We start from the raw sequence: 23083 nt of genomic DNA, 5'->3' as shown, positions 1-23083 counted from the left end.
GAAATCAATGGCCCAAGGTCCAAGATCCAAGAGGAAGAGCCTGGATTCAGGCAAGGTCAGCTAAGCTCTAACACCCACAGGCAGGAAAAGGGTTGGCCCGAGGCACTGCAATCTTGGGGTCCTGATGACCCCCTCAGAAGGAGGAATTAAAGTCTCTCACCTGAGCAGGTGGGAGAAATGCTCTGAGAGGTTAAGAAACCGGCCTGGGGTTCCACAGCTGGGAACCGGGGGTGCTGAGACTTGCCGTAGGCCCATCTGACCCCAGAGTCCTCATTCTTTTCACTGGGGCTGGTGGGCCCAGGTTCTAGTCAGCATCCTCACCAACAACAGAGGACGAGAGCCTCCCTTGCCTCTGGCCATGAACCCTCAGTGCTCATTCTTCCTCAGGTGGGCGGTGGGGGGGGTGGCTCAGGAAAGCAGGCAAGGCCTTGCAGACCTCCAGGCCCATCCCCCTTGGCACATATGGGGAAACTGAGGCACAGAGAGCCACAAGGCCTTGCTAAGGGCACAGGGCAAACCAGGAGCTGATCAGGACTTGCCCAGAGTCAAGCTCTTTCACAGGCACGGTAGGTGCCTCTGTAGGTTCCCCACCCTCAGTCACCCCATCTAGGAGGTGGCGAAGGGCAGCCTGTTCGGCAGGAGACCCAGGGGGCTGATCTCACAGGTTGTGCATTCCTGACAAACCCAGTGGGGAGAGGGACTCATGTTCCTGATGCTCCCCTCCCGGCTGGGGAGACTTTGACATGGTTGGAAGTCTGGATTTCGGAGCCCAGTGAGTTGAGGGGATTTCAGCCTCGCACCTGAGGCAAGGCAGGGGGCTTGGGCCCATGCAGCTCACCCTCTAGGGAATCCAGCTACCTGGGGCAGGAGGGGAGGTACAGAGGATCTGGATGGAGCCCGGCTGCCCTTGGGCCAGGGCCTGTTTGAAGAGACCCAGAGGACATGGGCACCGGAGGGACCCTGCCGGGCCAGAGGAATGCCTTTTAATCTTCCCTCTTCCAGGCCGGCTGCTCAGGCCATCTGGTTTGGGGGAAATTGTAAAACCACTTGAAATCCAGCCAAGAGGAGAATAATAATCACAGATCACCCATATGGAGCTTGGGTATCAGGCCTGGGCTGCCGGCACTACCTGCATCATCTCTCTTTCTCTTTACAGTAAGGCTGCATGGCCCCACGCCTGTATACCTATTGGTGGCAGACCATCCTGTCAACCCTCCCTGTGTGATTAAAAATAAGGCTGAATTCAGTATGCAAATGAGCCAGATTCCCTGGGTTCAAATCCCAGCTCTGCTACTTTTTAGCTGTGCAACTTGAGGTAAGTGACTCAACCTCTCTGTGCCTCTCTGGGAGTGGAGTGGAGGCTTGGAGGTGTTCAGAGCTTGGGCTGAATCACATAGCACCTAGTTTATCCCAGGAATCAAAGGCTTTCTGGGAGAAAGGTTAAGTAATCCAATAATAAAATCATAATAAATAAAATAAGAATACAATGGGAATGAGAATAGCACCTACATGACAGGGTAGTGTTGAGGATTAAATGAGTTAATGTGTGTGACAGACAGTGTCTGGCATAGAGTAAGTGCTGGCGATTACTCCGAGCGACGGTGCTCAGGACAGCCCTGTTTAAAACCCCCTGCAGCCTCCCACTGCCCTTGGAATATAGCTGTGGCTTTTGAGGCCCTGCCTCGCTTGGTGCCTGCTAAGTCCCGGCCCCATCCCTCTCCCTCGTCCCTCTGTTGACCCTGAGGATCCCTAAACATCCACCTCCTGTATCACCTTCGGGCTTTCCCCTGCCAGTTCCCTGCTGGGAAGCTGGCATCAGCTCAAGCACTGCCCTCTCCTAAAGTCCTTCCTTAGTACCCTGCCCAGGTAGGGTCCTCCTCTGGGCTTCCAGTACCAGGCTGGTACTTCCTCGGTCCATGTGCTGATGACCTGTATTTTATCACCTGCGTCTGCCAAGTGGTTTGATTCACTTGTTGACTGACTCACAAGGACAGGCAGGAGTCATGTCTGTCCTGTTCACCACAATACCTGCAGAGCCTCCAAGTGTCCACCACAGTAGGCGGACACACAGTAGGCGCTAAATAAGTGCTGGTTGAATACATGAATGAACAAAGAGCTGGTACCAGAGAGCCCGACTGTGCCTGGTGGATAGCAAGACTCAGACATGAGTTGGAAAGAGGGGTGGGGTCCCACCCGCAGAGCCAGGTCCAGGGTGAGCCTGGAACCTTGCCTCGTGCTGCAAAGGTCACAGATCCCAGAGCTGGGCTGGGGGCAGAGACCAGGCAGTCTCTGGCAGGTGGCCCTGTTCCAAGTGTGCCCTCTCCCACTGGCATCAGCCCCCAAGAGCTGGGCTTGACTTACCCGACGTCCCTTCGCTCCCCTCATGCCTGGTGGGCCTCGAGATCCTGGAGGACCCTGGGAAGAGGAGAAGGAGTTTGGACAAGCCCCTTTTTAGGAAGTGAGAGCACATGGTGGGGCTGGGAGTGTGGGGCAAAGCTTGAAGGCCTGCAGCCCTCAGACAGGCATGTTCAGAAACTGCCAGGGCCCCAGCAGCCTCCACATGGCAGGACTGAGCACCTGGCTCATTGGGGAAAGCAGCAGGCGAGCCACAGCCTCAGACACAGCCAATGCCCTGGGCCATAGGGGGATGGGCCTCAACCTTTCCTAGGAGTCTGGGGAGTGGGGAGAAGGCTCCCTGCATAATATTTTCTTCTCCTTTTCCTCAAAATCAATAATGAGAAGATACGATGCCATTCATTCATTCATTTATGTATTTATTGAGAGAGGATCTCGCTCTGTGGCCTGGGCTGGAGTGCAGTGCACCCTTGAGCTCCGGGGCTCGAGTGATCCCCCCGCCTCAGCCTCCTGAGGAGCTAAGACTGCAGGCATGCACCACCATGCCCAGCTAATTTTCTCATTTTCGTGGAGACACGGTCTCACTATGTTGCCCAGCCTGATCTCAAACTCCTAGACTCAAGTGATCCTCCTGCCTCAGCCTCCCAAATTGCTGGGATTACAGGTGTGAGCCACTGTGTCATCTACAATGACATGTATAACAAAAGGTCTCCTCAAATCCTCATCTACCTTTCTCTCCCCCATCACAAAGGCGAATCTGGTGACCCAAGTTCTGTCCCTCGCCTCCACCCTGACACCCAACATTTTCCTGAATATTTTCCCCCAGGGAAAAGAGGAGGAGGAGGAAGAACTGAGAACACAGGCCCGGGGTGAGCTTGGGAGGCAGAGGGGGCAGAGTGGGAGAGGATCAAGAAGGAGAGAAGGAGGGGGAGAGGCAGAGGCAGAGAAGTGGGTGGGGTGGCATGAGAGGGGAGCAAGGCCCAGCCACAGGCACATGCGCAGCCATCTCAGTTTTGATGAACAGACAAGAGGAGCAAGAGAGGCAGGTTGAGAAGGCGAGGAACCAGGGCCAGTTTAGTTCTTGGAATTCTCAGCACCTGGCCTGGCACAGGTGCACGACAGGCACTCAGGAATCTGTTGAATGATCAAGGAGCACACGAACTGAAGAGGGCAGAGGGCGGGAAGGGAGGGAACGCAGGAGAAGATGGGAAGCAAGCCACGCCTCTGCCTAATGTCTCCCCCGCCCCCACCCCAATTCCAGGCCCAGCTTAAGAGACCTCAAGCGGCAACTTCATCCAGCGGCCAGCCAGGACCCTCTGCCAGCTCCAGGAGCCTCCCAGCTCCTGCAGCGATTCTCGGACTGGGTGTGCTCCTTTTGCAAGGCAGAGCCAGCCTCGTCCCTCCTCTGAATACCAGGGAGAGGCCCAGCCCCATTTGGGGCCTCAGAATGAACTCTTGATGTTCCCATTTCCCTCTCCCCATGGCTTCCAGGGGTGGGAACCCAGCCGCTATCACCCGGCAGACCCTCCAACAGCTGCTGCGGAGGGGCTGGGTCCCAGGCTGACCGTTCGTCAGCAGAGCAAGCAGGGTGTGGACCCAGGCTTGGCCCCATAAAAGGCAGATCTGACTCCTGGATGGTGGAGAACACAAAGACTGGGTGAGAATGGGCCATTTTATAGAGTGATCTCAGAGCTCAGAAGGCATGCAATGCACCACTGGGAAATTTTGGGAGCCAAGTCTCTACATCAAGGCATAGATTCCTGAAAAGAGCAGGCTGTAGCACTGGAGAACCTGGGCTCACATGCCAGTTCAGTCACTTACTAATTGTGCCATTTTAGGCATGTTACTTCAACTCACTGGGCCTCAGTTTTGTCATCTATAAATGGGGATAGAAGAGTCCGTACCTCCTAGATATTCTAGAAGATGAAGTGACAAAGTCCTCAGGAAAAGGTAGCTGCCTGCTCTTGCAAGGCAGGAGGAGGTCAGAATTGAATGCTAGACCCAACTCTGGTCACTGGGTGACCCTGGGCAGGTCCCAGGGCCTCAACCCCAGCCCCAATAATGGGGATAATAATCTTGATGGATCTCAATGTGCTATCAGACAACATGGAGGTGAAAGTGATTGATAAAGTGGGAAAATGCCAATCAGGTGCGAATAACATCACCAGAAACGTCACTTTTAATGGTAGTAGCCTTACTAATAATAGTGGCAACTATTATCTCTAACAAATAGTTATTACCACTCATTAAGCCATAGTTACGCAGGAGGGTTACGAGGCCCCACATCATGCAGTGCACCATTTCTCATGACAATTTCATACTGCAGGTGGCATCATGCTGACTTACAAATGGGGAAACTGAGGGTCTGAGAAGCTATGAATGTTGCCAACAATCCCGCAGCTGGCAAGTCGGGGAGCCAGAATTTCACCCCCAGGTATCTGATTCTGAAGGTGGTTGTCTGGGCCTCTGTGTTAGCCAGCTTCCCCAGTGTTACTGGGGGCAGCTTGCTGGCCAGGAGGAACCCCAAGAGACCCAAGAGACCAGCCCCATACCATAGCAGACGGGGGCCATGGCAACCTTGGGATCAGAAAGCAGCAGCAAGTGACCGTCTGATTTCACCAAGCCTGAGCCAACCCACTGAACAGGGGGAAGCACTGAGGAGATGGGGCGGGATGGGAGGCGAGTGGAGCCAGGGGGGCGACGGATTCAGAAGAGGCCTCCGCCGCCTTCTCTGCATCGGCCTGAATATCCCCACTCTTTCCCCATCTCCCACCGGCCTTCCATTTTGTCCCAGTGACTCCTTTCCCGGCTTTCCTCCTCCCACTAGACAGATGGGGAGACTGAGGCCAGGACGGCTGAGGTTCAGGGGTGCCGGGGGTAGAACTTGATGATGTACCCCCAGCAACCTTGCACTCATGCTTCGGCCCTACTCTGAGCACCCCCCATGCTGAGGGCTCCAATCACTCCATCTCTGACCACTGGGAGGGAGGCTGGGCCCTTGCATTCCAAGCTGGGTGCCTCGGTCAGCCGTGCCAGCCCCCCGACCAGAATGCTGGTCCTCTGACTCCCTGCTTCTACTCCAACAGTCCCACTTCCACATTGCCAGCTCCTCCAGCCCTGGGCCAGACATGACTTTTCCTTCTTCTCATGAGCAGGGCAAAAATATGTCACTGGGAGCCCAGAGTGCTGGCTTCTGCTTCCAACTGTGCTCCTCAAGAACGTTCCGACTTGTCCAAAGAACCATGAGGATGGACAGAGTCCCCCCGTGCTGGTGCCTTCTCCTCTGGATGACGGTCACCTATATCCAGGCCTCTCACCCTTGGACTAGTCCATCCCTCTCCCTCCTCAGCCCCTGGTGTGGCCTGGCACAGAGTAGGTGCTCGATAAAATCTGTTAATGATGGAGAAAATGTTTATACTTGACAGCCCCCTCTAGACAGTGAGAGTCTTAAGAGCTGGATCTCTTTCTTACCATTTTTGTACCTCCAGGGAGGAGCGTATGCTAGCACACAGTAGGTGCATGAAAAAGTGTAGGAGCTGAGTTGGCCTTGCTTCCCTAATCATAGTAGAGAACAGGTTTATGCGAGCTTCCCTTGGGTTCAAACCATGAAAGGCTTCCCGGTCCTTCCTCATCAGACCCCAGGGAACTCCTCAGTCTGGGCTTTGGAGACACCCAGGCAACCTGAGCTCATTGCTCCTCAACCCCGCCTCCGGATCTGTGCCTGGGCTGGTCCCTCTACCCCCACACCCTCCCCACCTCCCCGAAGCCTACCTCGGACTGGGTTCCCAGCCCTGAGCCCTGGCTTTGGCTGAAGCAAATGCCCTTTCCCAGTTTCCATCCTCCATTGGCAGAAACTGAGGGATCTGAAGCAGGTTCTACCTGCTCCAAATGAGAGCAACTCCACCTCTACCCTCTGCACATCACCCCTGGGGAGGAAAAGGGGCTCCTGAACTTGAGTGCTCCTGGCCGCACCCTTCCCCTAGCTCTCCCAGCCTCTCCCACCACTCTGCCTTGAGAGCCTCAGGAATATCCCTGCTTCCTCAGTCGTCACGAGAAGCCCAGGCCCCTGAGGACCCTCAGCTCTGTTTGTCCAGCACTTCTCATCTTCGTGCCTGCTTCTTCCATAACAGACATCACTTATTGGGTTCTATCTACCCTGCCCCCCATACCAGACTACACGCTCCAAAGGAAGGGCCCATTTTCTGCCTTTCCTGCTGCCACATCCCCAGCTCCTGGAACTGCCGAAACCCCATCTCTACTAAAAATACAAAAATTAGCTGGGTGTGGTGGCACACGCTTGTGATCCCAGCTCCTAGGGGGGCTGAGGCATGAGAATCTCTTGAAACCGGGAGGTGGAGGTTGCAGTGAGTGGAGATTGAGCCCCTTCACCCAGCTCCTGAAACTCCTCACAAGCACTTATCGCTCAGCAACTGCAGAGTGAATGAGTGAATGGACAAAAGCAATAATGCTGCTAATAACCAAAATGCTCCCAAGGAACAGACACCATTAGCCCCATGCTTCCATTTAACCCCACGATCACACTATCATGACCATGATTATTTTTTCTGTTTTTCAGGCTCAGAGAAGTTAAATGATCTGCCCCAGGATTATAGTCAGAGAGTGGTGTAGCTGGGATTCTACCCAGGTCTGTCTGATTCTGAGGCTTGAACTCCTAACCCTTATTCTTTTTCCCTCTTCTCTTGTCTTCTTTCTCTTCTCTTCTCTTCTCTTCTCTCTCTTCTCCTCCTTCCTTCCTTTCTCTTTCTTTCCCTTTCTGTCTTTCTTTCCTTCTTTCCTCCTTTCTTTCTTCTTTTTCTTTTCTTTTCTTTTCCTTTCTTCCTCCCCTCCCAGCCTCCCTCCCTCTTTTTTTCTCTTCCCTTCTTTTTTTTTTTTTTTTTTTTTGAGACGGAGTCTCGCTATGTCGCCCAGGGTGGAGTGCAGTGGCCGGATCTCAGCTCACTGCAAGCTCCGCATCCCGGGTTTTTACGCCATTCTCCTGCCTCAGCCTCCCGAGTAGCCGGGACTACAGGCGCCCACCACCTCGCCCGGCTAGTTTTTTGTATTTTTTAGTAGAGACGGGGTTTCACCGTGTTAGCCAGGATGGTCTCAAACTCCTGACCTCGTGATCCGCCCGTCTCGGCCTCCCAAAGTGCTGGGATTACAGGCTTGAGCCACCGCGCCCTCTTCCCTTCTTTCTCTTTTCTTCCTTCCTTCCTTTTCTTTTCCTTTCTTTCCTTTCTTCCTCCCCTCCTGCCCTCCCTCCCTCTTTTTTTCTCTTCCCTTCTTTCTTTCTTTCTTCCTTCCTTCCTTCTTTTCTTTTCCTTTCTTTCCTTTCTTCCTCCCCTCCTGCCCTCCCTCTCTCCTTCCTTTTCTTTTCTCTTCCCTTTCCCTTTCTCTCTTTCTTTCTTTTCTTTCTTTTTTTCTTTCTTCCTTTCTTTCTTCCTCCCCTCCCTCTCTCTCTTTCTTTCTCCCCTCTTCCTCTTTCTTTCTTTCTTTCTTTCTTTCTTTCTTTCTTTCTTTCTTTCTTTCTTTCTTTCTTTCTTTCTTTCTCTCTCTCTCTCTCTCTCTCTCTCTCTCTGTCTCTCTCTCTTTCTTTCCTTTTTTGAGACAGGGTCTAGCTCTATCACACAGGCAGAGTGCAGAGGCACGATCTTGGCTCACTACAACTTCTGCCCCCTGGGTTCAAGCGATTCTTGTGCCTCAGCCTACTGAGTAGCTGGGATTACAGGCATGTGCCACCACACCCAGCGAATTTTTGTATTTTTAGTAGAGACAAGGTTTCGATCTTGAACTCCTGGCCTCAAGTGATCGGCCTCCCGAAGTACTGAGATGACAGGTGTTAGCCACCACACCCAGCCACCTAACCCTTATCTGACAGTGGTTTGAGCTTAGGGATCATGAGGGCTTTGCTTACCTGGGGTCCAGGTTCTCCAGGGGTCCCCATACCACCTGGCATTCCAGGATGACCCTGCCAAGAGAGAGAAGAAAAAGGAGGAATCAGCTATGGAAGGTGCCCCTTCCTCCTTCAGTCCCATCTCGGTCAACTCGGCCCCAGTATAAAGCCAGGAGGACAGCAGCTAGGCCTCCTGGACAAAGAGGGAGCTGGTCATTCTGAAGGTCCTGGGTAAGCGGTTGGTGGAGGACAGCAGAGCTGTCACTCAAGGCTGCAACAGGAGAGGGCAAGAGGATGCAGACTTACTCCTTACCATCGACCCCTTGGGTCCAGGCACGCCTGGGGGTCCCATCATGCCACGATCACCCTGTGATGGAGACAGCAATGCAGGCAGGTCACGGCTATGGCTGTGGGGTGGCTCTGTGGGAGGCAGGTGCAGAGGGCCATCCAGAGGCTCAAAGAGAGGTAGGGGTTTGCTCAAGGTCTCTAGAGGGTCCCTGCCTAGTTCACGGCCACATCACCCAGGTGGGGATCTGGGATTTCACTCAGAGGAAGCCAAGACCTCTGGCAAGCCCCGGAAGGCCTCAGCATCCCCTGTAGCGGGCCACGCAGTGAATTTCCCTCCAAGGATGGTCCTGATTAAGGAAGGTGCTAATTACATTGTCCCCTTTGATCCTGGCCCACATCATGTTGGTCCTTATTAGGCCTGGCATCCCCTGGGCTAGGCTTGCTGAGGCAGAAACCGCAAGAGAAGGGGTGTCTTTCACTCTCCTCACCCCCTTTCCAAACCTAGATGAGAGGCTAGAGAATCAGAGACATAACTCATTCCCTCTCGAGCAATCCAGACACACTGGGCAGAGTTGGCAGAAGGTAGGTGCTCTGGGTTCGAATCTTGCCTCTGTTTTTATGAGGCCCTGTTTCTTGTATCTGCCCAGCCAGTAAATATTTATTGAGCACCTACTATGTGTCCAACACTATCTGCAAGACTCTGAATATACAGTGGTGAGCAGGCCTGCTCCCATGGAGCAAGGCACTCAGAGGGTTGTAGGAGACACAGTGCAGTGAGGGTGGGGGTCATGGTGCTAAGGTGTTATCACTGGGGGACTTGACCCACTGGGGGCAGAGCTGGTCAGGGAAAGCTTCCCTCGGGAAGTCGCTCTTGACCCAAGAGCTGAAGGATAATGAAGAGCATCTGAGCAAAAAGGGTGGAGGCAGATGGGGATGGGAAGAGTGCCTTTGGCCAAGGGAATGGCACAGGCAATGATTTGTAGGTGAGAAGGGACATGGGACATTTGAGCAACAGCAGAAGGCCAGAGTTGGCTTTGATGTTGCGCTATCATTATGTAAGATGCTACCACTGGAAAAAACAGGGTGAAGGGTACTATTTTTTGCAACTTCTTGTGAATCTGTCATTATTTCAAAAGAAAAAGTTAAATTTAAAATTTCAAGACAAAAAGTTGAATTTAAAAGGAGGAGGAGCAGAAGGGGAAGGAGGAGGAGGGGGAAGCGAGGGAGGAGGAGGGGGAGAAAGGCAGAGGCCTGAGGGTCTGGGCCACATAGAGTGATACAGTGAGGCACAAGAGGAGCCTGGAGAATTAGGCGGGGCCAGACTTGGGGGGATACTTCCTCCCTCTGGACCTCAGTTCCTCCATCTATTCAATGGGAATAATATTGGTTCTCCCAGAGGGCCTGCTCTGGGGATCGGATCAACCCATACAAAGGAAGGCAAGTGCCTCCAAGGCCCTTGTTGGGAGCTGGGAGCCAACAGGAGGCAGAGTGTCTTAGTGAGCAAAGCGTAACTAACCTTTGGCAATGAACCTGGTTCAAATCTGAGCACTGCCACTTATTATCTGGGTGACCTTGAGTAAGTCACCTCCCCTATTTGAGCTTCTGTTATCTCATCTAAAACAGAGGCTTAGCAAGGCAACTTCATCCTTCCTCTTTGTAAAAATGAATCTTTTCCTCCCTGCTCTCGTCCACCCCGTGCAGGGCCAGTGGGCAGCCGTGAGGAGCTCAGGTCACACGTATTCGCTGGTTGTCACACAAAAGTCTAACTGTGCTTGAGGCTGATGACAGGAGGGCACGGATGGAACCCCAAGGGATGCCAAGAAAGGGAACAATGGCTCTTGGCAGGCTCAGAATGCCAGGTCAGGAGAGAGGCTAGGGGAGGGAAGTCTGAAATCCCCAGGTCAAAGGGCCTCTTCACCTTTTTAAAATTTCAAAACACAAGCTCTAATTGTTTATCTTATCCCCTCAATACCACTTACCTTTTCTCCCACGATTCCTGGCTCCCCGACCAGACCAATGAATCCCATAAATCCCTATGAGACACATTAACGAAAGCAAGAGAAACAACGTGAATCTGGGGACCCAAGCCTGCCTGCTCCTTCCCTTGAAGCTCATCTCCCAGCAGTCTCCCGCCCGTGCCTGGTCACCCAGCCAGCATGCGGCTGTGCCGGGGAGAGCGCTGCCTCTCTCTGGGCACCATTCTGACTTCCCTCACTCCACCAGATGGTTCTGATTTTGAAGCCAAGCCGTGGGGCCGCTGCCAACATCCCTGGGAGCGCCACACATTCTTCCCGCGCCAGAAACAGGCTGGGAGGCTGCCACGTTTGGAGAGCTGGGGTTGGGGCGGGGGGTGGCCCTTAAGCTGAGCTGGGAAGAGGCCATCTGTGCCCATCTTTCGGGGCTCTGGGGCTGTTTCAAAGAGTGAAACAAACCCTCTGGCTGGGATAGAAATACCGTAACAGCCTCCGCCAAGAGAACTGATTGGAATCAGGGAGGCGGAGGCCTCTTTACTGTCTTCTGAAAGGCCTTCTTGCCTGTTTCTGAAAGGGTGCACACACAGACACACGCTGTGGCTCCCGCTGCTCTGCTGAACTCCGCTGGGTGACAACTTGCCTCTGGGTTCCAGGGGGTCTTTCTAGGTGGCCCCAGCCCTTGCCATCTCCCTGAGCAGGCAAACACGCACACATGCAGCGAGGGTGGACAGCCAGGAGGGGTCACCGAGGAAGGCCCGCCAATTTCTTATTCAGGCCCTACTTTCTTCCCTGCTAAGGAAAATGCAACTGAGTGGGGAGGGCCTTGTGTGGTTCAGGAGTGCAGAAGTGGCTTTGGAAGAACCCAGATTTGCAGCCAAGAGTGAATTAGGAAAGACGGAGGGATGAGTGGATTTCTTCCACAAAATCCGCTCCCTATCCCCCAAACCCTGGCCAGAGTAGAATGAGACCTTGGGCCAGGAATAGGCCAGAGGTTGTATACTCAGGCAATAAAGCCGGTCCAGCTGTCAGTCAACTACAGTGAGAGCGTTACCTCTGAGATCCACACTTTCTTATCTAAAGACAGTTTTAAAGTGGTCACTTCAGCAAGGGCCACACGTGTCTTGCTGCTGCAGCCTGGGACGGCAGCTCTGGTTGTGTGGCTCCAAAGACCATGCACCTTCCCCTCCAGCCCAAGGCCTCCAAAGCATGTGGCTGTGAACAGGGCCCAGATCTCCTGTACATCCCAGCACCACCCTGGCACTACACATGGTGGGTCCTGGGCCTGCCTCTAGTTCCCTGGGCTCAGAGACCTTTCTGAAGTATAAGGTAAGAGGGATGAGGTACTAGGTATGAGGTCACAGCTAACATGTCACAGAAAATAATCAAATATTTGATTTTTGCAATAACTTAACTTTTAAAAATTAATTAGAACATTTTCCAAGTGATAGCAATATTATAACAGCTTGAACATATTGAGCACTTCCTGTGTGCCAAGCCCTGTACCAGGCACTTTATGTCACTGTCATTCAGTCTTCAGGTGTGTGGGTTCTGGGCAAATCAGTCTCTCAGAGCCTCATCTGCAGAATGGGGGACAATAAAGGTACCTCCCTAACTCCTGGCGCTGTTCTGAATACGGGAGATGGCGCACGATGCGTAGAGGTACTTCATACATGTTCGCTCTTTCCCATCCCCTCTTAATTTATTTTACAAGGGCACAGGGGTAAGACAGAGGCCTGAGCTTCCCACAAGGGAGCAGTCAGACATTTAGAGGATGCCGAATGAAGGGAATAAAAACTGCTCTGTTAAAAGGCCCCTGCCTGATTGGCCCAAAGAAACAGAAATTTCATAGCTACTTTAAATTTATGAGATGTTGGGTCCTGGAAGGCAAGCAGGTCATAAACCTCAAACAAGAAGCCAAACAGGATCCTAATGAATAAGAGCCATAGAGCAAGTGCCCCATCGCCCAACCCGCACCCCTGAGACCCCCCTTGGGGTACCGTCCCAGAACATCCTGGCAGGCCTGTTCTTGAGGCCGGTCCAGAGAGGCCAGGCCCCGAAGTCCAGGCAGGTCAACGGAGAAGCAGCTCTGAAAGCTGCGGGCATGGCTGGCTCCTCTCAGGTTGGCAAGGCGGGCACAGGAGGAGGCAGCATTGTTGCCCACAGCGGGCACTGCACAGGCGGGATCCGGGTCCCCAGTTTTGGGGAGGAGGCTAGCCTGGTCCTCACATTGCCTACAGATAAAGGGCCATTGTCTGCTATGGGAGGTTTTCTTTCTCCTCTCATATGCTAGGCCTTGGGGATACAACTGAGAATGAAAGGGCTATGGATGCTGAGCTGCACTAGACAGCTCAGTGTGATGTGTTTACATGCGTGGCTGCCCCTGGACGGGGCGTCTTGAAGGCAAGACCCATGCCCCGTCCCCAGCACCTCAACCAGGGCCTGGCAAGCAGTCTGTGCTCTGTTAGAGACATGCCAGGGCTCAGGAAGTCAGCGAGTTTTCAGCCCTCGAGGCAGGCATTGGGAACCCAGCAGACCTCAGTGTCAGTCTTGCCTCTGACAGTGATGTTACTGTCTGTGAGATCTTGGACAAGTTACTTAACTTCCCAGAGCCTCAGTTTCCTCATTTGCAAAATGAGGATAGTAATACTGACTGCCATAGACGATTGCGTAGATAGCATTTGGCACACAGTCTGGTACCTAACAGGTGACTAATGAATGTCACTGTTATTGGGTCGTTGCAAAAGTAATCCCAGTTTTTGCCATTATAATGGTAAAAACTGGGATTACTTTTGCTAATGGCAAAAACTGGGATTACTTTTGCACCAACTCAATACTATGATTACAAGGAGGTCCCGTGGTGTGAGCTTCAGAACTTTCCCAGGGATCCTCTGATTCTGCAGTGAACAGAAAATGCCTGCCCTTTCACTGTGACCACATGGGGTGGGGGCCAAGGGAATGGCTGGCATGGTACCTCCATGTGCCTTACAGCAGCCACAGGGTTCCAGCTCTGCCTCCTTCCTGCTACTGTCCAAGCTGCCTGGGCAGCAAGCTGGGCGCTCTGCTGACCAAATGAGCCTGGGCTGCTCCAGGCGAGGTTCCCACCCCTCCTGGGCCTGGTTCTGCCACTATCCCACTTGGTGATCTTGGTCAAACCTGCTTCTCCTCCATAAATCCCAGATTGCCAACATGGAATCGAATCTGGGGGTTCTAAACCTGGGGTCTCTGTCAGACTCTATGAACAGAATTCAGAGGGTATATCAACTTGAATGGAAAAAAATTAAAACTCTTATTTTCATGAACCTCTAATCGAAATTTACATGTGCCTCAAATATGAGTGTAGGCAACAAACCACAGTAGTATTACAAGGACCTGGGACTGTCCCAGAAAGTGACATGTCACATTACCATCATTGCTGCAGAGATCTCAAAATACATCACTAAGGCTTGGCATTACTTTAAAATTGAGGCCGCTGTTACACTTGCTGCTAGAACTCATTATTTAATGCATTGCCAAAGAAGCATATATATGACTATATTAAATGTTAACATATTTTCATAATTGCATTTCTATATAATCAGTTTCCTTTGTTTTTAATTTTAGGCATTTACAAACTCTATTCTGAGAAGGGGATCCTTGGGCTTTTCCAGCCTGGCAGAGAAATCCAAGGCACAAAAATTGGTTAGGACTCTTAGATACAGTGATTTCCAAGGATGTTTGTGTTCTGACTTTCAAGACCCTGCATATCTATTTCCCGAGGGCCCTACCATTAGCATAACTATGAAATTGAATTTGCTGATCAAATTGCCCTTTTTTTTTTTTTTTTTTCCAATCAGGAAATATATCCAGGCCACGGCAGCCTTTCCAAACTCCTGGGCTTCCCACAGAATGCGCTCGAATGTCGCTGGAAAGAGTTCAAAAATCCAGGCCTCCCCCTGCTTTAATTCCTTTCTTCCCCCAACAGATGTTGCAGGCCTGGTGAGGAAGCCCATCGTGTGTGACTCTCACGCCACTGACAGGGTTTCGCAGTGCGGCCAAATCCCTCTATGGCCATCCCGAGCATCAGTCGTTCCAGCTTGAGGAAGCCCCTTCCAGAAATGAGCTCCATATTTAAAGGAGTGGAGGAGATGAACACCTCTCCACCTCTGAGCCCTGAGGTTAAGCTTTCAGGAGGCCCCAGGGCTGGGCAGGAAGGACTGAAGCTGTCCGTCCGCCCATCACTCAGAGCTGTTTCTCTGGACTTTAATTGAAGGTCGTGATCCTCAAACCTCCATTTTAATGACTAGCTGCAACCTCTTCTCTTCTTCAGACCTTGACCAACCAGCCAGAGCCACTGGTTTGGATTTCATCTTCTATATAATTTAGGGATGCCTAGACCAACGGCCTTTGGCAAGTGGTAACACTTCTCTGGCCTTTGGCTTCCTGATCTATAAGCTGATGGGAACACGAGCAACGACTGCCAAGGGCTCCTCCAGTTTTAACGTCCTGGGGGAGCAGTCACATAACCTCTTTGGGCAAATGCACCAAAAACCTGTGTGTAGAGTCAGGCTGTGGGAAAAAGCTGTCATGACTCTGATCTACGCCTTTCTCATTTAGAGGCTTCCCTGCTCTGAGGGTCACCGTCCACATCCATCAAAGGGGTAGAGGACTGAACCTTCCTCGGGAGTTGTTCTGAGAATTACACGAGGTGGTGCCTGGAGGGTGCTGGGCAAAGGGCTTGGCACAGAATAAGGGCCCAAGAAAATGGAGCCACTCATTCAGAGACGGTTGCTAACTAACCTGCTCTCCCACAGGCCCTGGCCGACCAGGATCTCCCGGTTCCCCCTGCAAAGAGACAAAGAGGAGGATGGATTAGGATGGGAGATGAAAGTCTAGACCTCCTGGGGAAGTCCCAGGCCTGCTGGCCTTAGTTGCCATTGGTGGGGATGAACCAGGGATCTTATCTCCAGTGTGTGGTCTTGGAGACCCCCAACAAATGGGGCAGAGTCAAAGGGGTACTTGGACAGAACCTCAAGCAGACATGACTCTAGTCACCCACTCCCTCTGAGGGGGCCTTGGCTTACTCAGCACCCAGATGTATATGTCTCATCTAGGTCCTTCAGAAGCCCACTGCATTTTGTGGAGGTGGAAAATGAGGCCCAGAGAGGTGAAGTGACCTGCCTGAGGTCACACAGTGAGCCAGAAGTAGGGCTACAACCGAAACCTTGGTCTGCCCGGTTGAAATGCACATTCCAAGCCAGATGCGGTGGCTCATGCCTGTAATCCCAGCACTTTGGGAGCCCGAGGTGGGCAGATCACCTGAGGTCAGGAGTTTGAGAACAGCCTGGCCAACATGGAGAAACCCCGTCTCTACCAAAAATACAAAAATTAGCTGGGTGTGGTGCTGCATGCCTGTAATCCCAGCTACTTGGGAGGCTGAGGCAGAAGAATTGCTTGAACCCAGGAGGTGGAGGTTGCAGTGAGCCGAGATTGCACCACTGTACTCCAGCCTAGGTGACAAGAGAGAGACTATCAAAAAAAAAAAAAAAAAAAGAAATGCATATTCCCACTGCATCAGGCTGTCCTATCGCAGGAAGAGCAGGGACATGGGACGTCAGGGCACCAGGGTCCTAGACCTCAGCACACCAGAGCTCTGCTACCAGCTCACAGGTGGCTGGGGTGAGTCCCATCTCTGCTCTGGGCTCAGCTGCCCCAGGTATAAAGAAGGGAAATCAGACTCATTTGTCTTCAAGGCTCTGTCCCACTTTCACATTGGGTGGCCTATCTCGACCTTGTCTGTCTGTTTTGTCCCATGCTGAGGTGGCTCCTGCTCCTCAGGCGGCCACAGCGCCCCGGTCTCCCCACAGCAGACCTATGGGATAAATCCACACAAGCGATGTCACCACTCCCACCACAGAAACCCAACTGGTATCTGAGGGAGAGAGGCCGAAACCTCAGACGGCAGGACATGAGCTCGGGACTAGCCAGGAGTTTGGCGCATACAGGGATGTGGCTTACTGCGAGCCTGGGTGGAGCCTCCTCCCCCTTCAGCTCCTCCCCGGACCTCATGAAAACTGGAGGGGCCAGGACAGATGCGTGGGCCATTTCCCCAGAAGGGAAGTAGCTGTGGATGACCTGGGCTCCCCCGGCTCTATCCTAACCTCCTGTGGGTTTGCCCATCTGTAATCTTGACCCGATAATCTTTTGCCCAGAATGGCTAGGAAACTCCAACTCAAGGAGAGTCCTTGGAAAACTATTAAGTGAGGCTGCCCATGGGCTGAGGATCATTACTGTCCCACCTTGGGCCAGGTCTTTTTTGATAATATTTTTTAAAAACCCTATTAATATATGTACTATCTATTTACTATGCAGAATAGGGAAAATATAGAGGTCCACAGAAGAAAATGAAAATCTCCTATTGTCCCACCACCCAGAGATAATCCCTGTCCACTTTCTAGCCTCTGCTCTATGCGTAAAGAAACAGGGTGCCATGTTGGCCAGGATGGTCTCAATTTCTTGACCTCATGATCTGCCTGCCTCAGCCTCCCGAAGTGCTGGGATTACAGGTGTGAGCCACCGCACCCGGCCAGCATGGTGAAACTCTGTCTCTACTAAAAACACAAAAAATCAGCTGGGTGTGGTGGCGCACGCCTGTAGCCCCAGCTACTCAGGAGGCTGAGGCAGGAGGACCGGTTGAACCTGGGAGGTGGAGGTTGCAGTGAGCCGAGATCGCACCACTGCACTTCAGCCTGCAACAGAGCAACTCCGTCTCAAAAAAAAAAAAAAAAAAAAAAAAAGAGAAAAGAAAATAAAAAGAAATGGTGCAACCCAGCCCCTGCTACAGGCTCACACTTGAGTATTTCCTTTTATAACCTGTTTCCTCCACCACCCCCACCCCACATTCAGACATCTTCCCATCTTGTAAAATAGCCCAAAACACCATCTAGGGTGGCTGCACTATATCCCACTACTTGAACAATCCCCCACAGTTGGACACTTAGGTTATGTCCATTTTTTTCATCTTTTACCAATACTTTGTTCTAAATGGGGACCAATTTTTTTCTCCCTTTTCACAACTGGTCATGGGATTTGGGGTTTGAATTGGGGCCTGAATATGTAGGACCCCCTCTTTCCTCTTGTCCCAAAGGATCTCCAGGTCCCCTTACCTTCACGCCATCCAGGCCGGGCCTCCCAGGAAAGCCCTTCCTGCCAGGCTGACCCTGCAACAGAGAGAGAGGTAAGTGGGAGAAGCTGGGCAGGGGCAACATTGCTGGGGTCCAGGAGCCCCAAGGACCTGGCATAGGGTCCTGTATGTGGCTGTAGACCCACATACCCTGGTGGCCAGGGGCATAGAACCCTGAGTCCACCAGGTGGCCAGCCGTCCTGGAATGTAGGCAGGGTTTCCAGCTGCGTGAACTCCGGGAAGCCTCCCCCATCCCTGGGCTGGTCTTCCTGTTGTAAATGAGGATGATGACACCTGCCTTCAGGGAGTGAGGGAAAGGAAGGAACTTGGCAGATGATAGGGGGCACAGGGAAGGGAATGGTTTATGCAAGTGGTCCTCAAAGTGTGGCCTGAGGACTCCAGGGGTCCCTGAGACCCTTTCAGAAGGTTCACGAGGTCAAAATGATTTTCATAATAACACTAAGATGTCATTCGCCTTTGTCACTGTCACTCTCGTGAAAGTAAGTGGCATCATCCCGAGGCTGCATGGTGTGCGATATTGTCAGTGGGCTGAATGCAGAAGCAGAGCTGAGAAGCCAGCTGACTTCTATGAAGCCAGACATTAAAGAGATCTGCAAAAATGGTAACACAACGCCACTCTTTCCACTCAATTATTTTGCTATGGAAAATAGAGTGAATTCTCCTAAACATATTATTTTTATTAACAGGAAATGAGCTTATGATTAATCTTCAATGAATGAATAAATACATTTAAAGTCTCTTGGTTTTAATTACTAATCTCAGTAGATGCAACCCACACAAACAAAGGTCTTTGGGTCCTCCATCATTTTTAAGAGTGTAAAAATCTCTGGATACCAGAAACTTCATGAACTGCTGGTTTATGCAATGGCTGGGATCAAAGGGGGTGTGGGACAAGTGACTTCGGAAAGGCAGCTTGGAAGAGTGCAAGGGCTAAGGGCCCAGGCAGGGCGTCCCCACTGCCTGGCTGTGAGATGTTGAGCTAAAGCCTTCACTCTCGTTTGCCTCTTCTCTAATGAAACCAAGGAAAGCAATCCTGTGTCATGGGAGAATCAAGGAGAATAAATACTGACGTGAAGCACCTGGCATATAGGGGGTGGGCGGTGACAGTCAGTTTCCTGGCTCTTGTCCCTCTCCTTTGGGTCTGTCTTAGTTCTCTCTCTGGCTGGTACAAGGCCCTCACTGATGACTTCCCTCTGGAGCACTGACCACGTTGCCCTGCCTGTGCACAGCTGGCTCAGCTCCCATGAATGCCACCTACCCCAGGCCAGCGATACTCACCTCCAAGCCAGGGGCCCCTGGTGGCCCCATGGGTCCCTCATCTCCCTAGAATTGGGAGACACGAGAGAGGAAAAAAGGAGAAAGTTAATCCAGTTGGACTTGCAGAGATCTTGTCCTGTATGGAGGGAAAAGGATGGACGGAGGAGAGCCCTCCTGGACAAAGAGAAACAGTATCCCTGGCCCACCTGCCTGTCCCCACTCAGGGCAGAGGCTCCTCTGGCCATGGCCTAAAGGCCAGGCTACACAGTGACTTCCAGTGAATGGCGACTCCATGGAAGTCCTGGGCATCACAGTTAAACCCCATTGTGTGCTGTGAGGAACAGAGCCTCAAACTGCAGTTCAAAGACATAGGCTCTGAGTTTTGCCATTTGCTCAGTGGCAGACTTCAGCCTCGCTGTGTTTCAGTTTCCCAGAGTGGAGAAGATCATCCTTAAGTATAGTAAGTGGCTTCAGCTGAGCTCCTGGAGCTCAGCAATGATGCCTTATTCTTTCTTGCAGCCACCCCCAAGCATCACTCGGGATGGTGCAGTGTCTAGGGGGTGTTTGGTGAATGAATGAATGAATGAATGAAGACGTGAACAAGTAGCAGGCATACATCTTGAGTGGTAATGTGAGTATATACAGAAGCACGTGGCTGGTGCCGTTCCCTCCTCTCCCCTGCTTTCCCGCTTCTGGCCCATGAGACTCTCCTGGTCCCCCCCAATCCCCACAGGCTCAGGGAGCCTCCGAATTGGCTCCTTCTGGTATGCCAGGCCTGACCAAGGGGCTCCCCCCAGAGCCACTCCCCAGCTCCTTTCCCCCAGCTTCCAGGAAAGCAACTCCACGTGGTGGCTCCCAGAGCCAGCGCTGGGACCCCGCCAGACCCAGAGCCAGCCCAAGAAGGGATCCATGTCAGCTGGATGCCCGCCTGCGGTTGCGGTAAATCTGGGCTTCCCGCACCCTCAGCCCAGGGCTGTGTGTCACGGGGGCCTGGCGCCTGAGCTAAGGTAAGTGGGGCACAGGAAGGCTAAGGATGGCCTCATGCACAGGGCAAAATCAGGGGCCCACCCATTTAGTGTCCACCTGGTGCTCCAACAGCCCCATAGAGACCCTTCCCAACCCACTTCATCAAGTGCACATAAATAAGCAGATCGATGCTCTGCCACTCACTAACTGTGCAAGTCAATGTAACATTCTGGAGGTGCCCCCAGGCCACTCCCAGGAAGCACAGTTGACAGCACAGGACGTATGTCATGGGCTTTGGGTTCAAGCAGACCCGGGTTCCCATTGTGGCCCTGCCTGCTACTAACCATAAGACCCGACTGAGTCTCTTTTCCTCTCTGGGCCTCAGTGGCTTCATCTGTAAAATGGGGCTGATAATTCCTACTCCCCCATTAATGTCCTCATAAACTGCTACTGTGAGCATGGCATTGGCAGTAGTTCTGGGAAAGAAAACTCCAGGGTGATGAGGGTGCAGTGGAGGGAGGGTGTGGGGAAGCCACCCTGCCAGGTGACAGCAGGGCAGAGAAGGTCCTGAGTCTGGGGAAGCCCTGGGTGGTGTCCTGGCTGAGGGGGCTCCAGCCCCAGCTAAGGCCTTCAGTACCCAGGACAGGGCAGGCTGGGGGCTGCAATCAGGCCAGGATGGGCAGTGGAGCGGGGCCAGACAGTCTCACCTCGGGCCCCAGCTGCCCACGGGGTCCCGGCAGGCCTCGGGCTCCAGGCTTACCCTGGGGAGAAGGGAACAAAAAGGGAGAATCAGAGGCGGCACCTCCATCTCCATCACAGGCTGGCAAGGCACCCCCTGCTTCCAAGGCAGACAGCCAGCCCTTGAGGCCTGTGGTTTCTGCAGAGCTGTCTGCTCCTCCAACTGGAGCTGCCCTGGGCAGGTACTTACCTTCATGCCTTCTGGGCCGTTGTCGCCAGGGGGGCCGATGTCTCCTGGGAATCCCTGAGGGGAAGCAGAGAGCAGGGTCACCCACGGAGGCTATGAAGGGAGTGCTACAGGTATGCATCTTGCAGGGGGACTGACTGGGTTTCCATCTTCTCCTGCTGGGATGGGACCCCAGGCAGGTCAGTTAACCACCTTGATCCTACAGTCCTCAGTTCTAAAACAGGGTGCGTGGTTCCAGCCCTGACACCTCAGAGAGTTGCTGAGACAATACACCGAATGGTGCAGGAAAGCATTAAGGTTGTGACACAGAAGGTCACACTCAAGGTCATTATTTCTCAAATCCGGTGCTGCTACCGGGTCAGAATTATGGGTGTCTGGGGACATTGTTCCCCAGAGGCAGCCATGCCTTGCCCTGAGAAGTCTTGTCTTTTGACTGCAGTAATCCTGCAGAGAGGATGATTTTCTGGGTTTGCTGTGACTTTGAAAGCATTGAAAAGCGCTGATTTGATTAACATCAGTTCCAGTCTTTGTAAGCTGAAGTCCTTCCTACATCTTGGCCACATGTGTTAGACTCTGCCCCACTCTACCCATGGGGGCTCCCTGCTTCCCGATGAGGGCTATTCTCCTAGGATGACTGTACAATAGAAGGTTCTTCCCGCACAGAGCGGAATCACCTCCCTTCCCTGCAATATCCTCGTGCTCCTCCTTAGGGTCCCACAGAGCACAGGGACTCCCTCTCCCCACAGTGGTCTTTGCACAATTTGGAGACCTGTTACGCGGTTCCCAGAGCCCTGCCCTCCTCCTGTGCGACCCTGAGCAAGTTCCTTAGCCTCTCTGGGCCTCAGCTTCCTTATCTGTAAAATGGTGCCTGTAACACCTCCCTTACAGGGCTGTTCTTAAGTTTAAATGGAACCAGCAAAGTTGCAAGTGCTCAGTAAAAACTGCATCCAAAATGATTTTGGGTCCTGTACCCTGGGAAAAGAACTCTGCCTGGGGTGGGCCCATCTCTAAGTGAGGCCTTGGTAGTCAGGATGCTGAGCAAATCCTGATGCTCACTCGCATCTGACCCATTGATGAGTGAGAGATGATTTGCCCGGGTGCTGGAGAGCTGGAGCTCCCTCCCATGGTCTCTGGGAAAGAAGCAGGCAGGGTGCTGACGCGCTTATCAGCTTCCACCTTCAGCTGAGCAGAGCTATCTCCCGGCTACGGAGTTGGCCAATCAAAACAGAACACAAAGATGGGAGAGGCTAATGGCTAAATTGTCCAGGGACCCAGGAGAGGGCCAAAGCAGACCTTATTTGCTCTTACATAGCAGAGCGACCCTGAGGAAGCCACTCTCCTGCTCTGTGACTCAGTTTCTTCAACTGTAAACTGGTTGTAGTAATATCTCCCTCATGTGCCTCTGTGGTGATTCAGAAAGTTCTCATCTCGAGGACACTACACAGCCTCCTGGCACCAGGAGGTGCCTAATAAATGTGAGGGAGCATGCCTTCCACCCTCATGGGCCAGAATGCTGGGAAAGCCGGACTCTCAGAAAAGCCTTTTTCCAGTGACCAGAGGAGGGAATTGGGGCCATGGAAAAGAGGCCAAGTCCATTTGTCTAAAGATAGGACTGTGTGGTGGCCAAAGTCAACACAGTGGAAAGTCAGAACTTGTAGCTTTTAGGAAACATTTCCTCATCCATCCGAGTGATAGCAGAAGTGATCCTTGGAAGGGTCTGGCCTATCCACAGAGCCACACTTTTGTCTTGGATGCAGAGACCTCATGGGTGAGCAAGACCTGGAGGCCAGTGATTTGTGGGTGGGGGGGCTCCAACTGGGGTTGGCCTAGGTGCCGATGATCCTGAGAGGGACAACAGCCCTGGCTCCTGCTCAGCCCAGCTTTCTAGACACGAGACGCATGCTAAAGAGAGTGGGGGTAAAGAGAACCTGGCCAGCTTGCTTTGCTCCATTACGTGTGAATTCCGAGTTGATCATTCAGGTGTAGCCTACCTGTGCCAATGATCACACATATCGGAAACCCTCAGGGTCTCTCCTTACTCAACTAGAGTTATTATATGAATTGCTAAATCTATCCTTATTTCTCATTCTTCATTCAAAAGTCCGAATTCTCATTTACCTCTTGCTCCCCATACCGGGAAGCTCTGAGCCCTGAATCGTTCCAGAGTGGCTGTGGGTGGTTAAGAAAGTTCCAGGGCTTGGAGAGGGAACTCTAAGTGGAGAATGTGGGAAGCTCCTGTGAGGGGC

At 52.5% G+C, this 23083-nt stretch overlaps 1 protein-coding gene across 4 annotated transcripts in view; it reads right to left on the bottom strand.

Annotated features, from left to right (window-relative positions):
- The window catches only part of LOC105487076 (collagen type XXVII alpha 1 chain), a 159037-nt gene that overhangs the window by 52593 nt on the left and 83361 nt on the right, over positions 1-23083 (bottom strand). For all 4 annotated transcript variants that reach the window (XM_024794561.2, XM_011750373.3, XM_011750374.3 and 1 more), the window contains 9 exons: positions 20841-20894; positions 20620-20673; positions 18968-19012; positions 17652-17705; positions 15286-15330; positions 10516-10569; positions 8562-8615; positions 8270-8323; positions 2362-2415 (listed from right to left, as the gene is read on the bottom strand). In XM_024794561.2, the coding sequence (XP_024650329.2) occupies positions 2362-2415; positions 8270-8323; positions 8562-8615; positions 10516-10569; positions 15286-15330; positions 17652-17705; positions 18968-19012; positions 20620-20673; positions 20841-20894 (468 nt within the window). The remainder of the gene's footprint in view (positions 1-2361; positions 2416-8269; positions 8324-8561; positions 8616-10515; positions 10570-15285; positions 15331-17651; positions 17706-18967; positions 19013-20619; positions 20674-20840; positions 20895-23083) is intronic.

This window comes from Macaca nemestrina, chromosome 14 (genome assembly GCF_043159975.1).
Source record: "Macaca nemestrina isolate mMacNem1 chromosome 14, mMacNem.hap1, whole genome shotgun sequence".
Lineage (NCBI taxonomy): Eukaryota > Metazoa > Chordata > Mammalia > Primates > Cercopithecidae > Macaca > Macaca nemestrina.
This window is presented reverse-complemented; position numbering and strand designations above follow the sequence as displayed.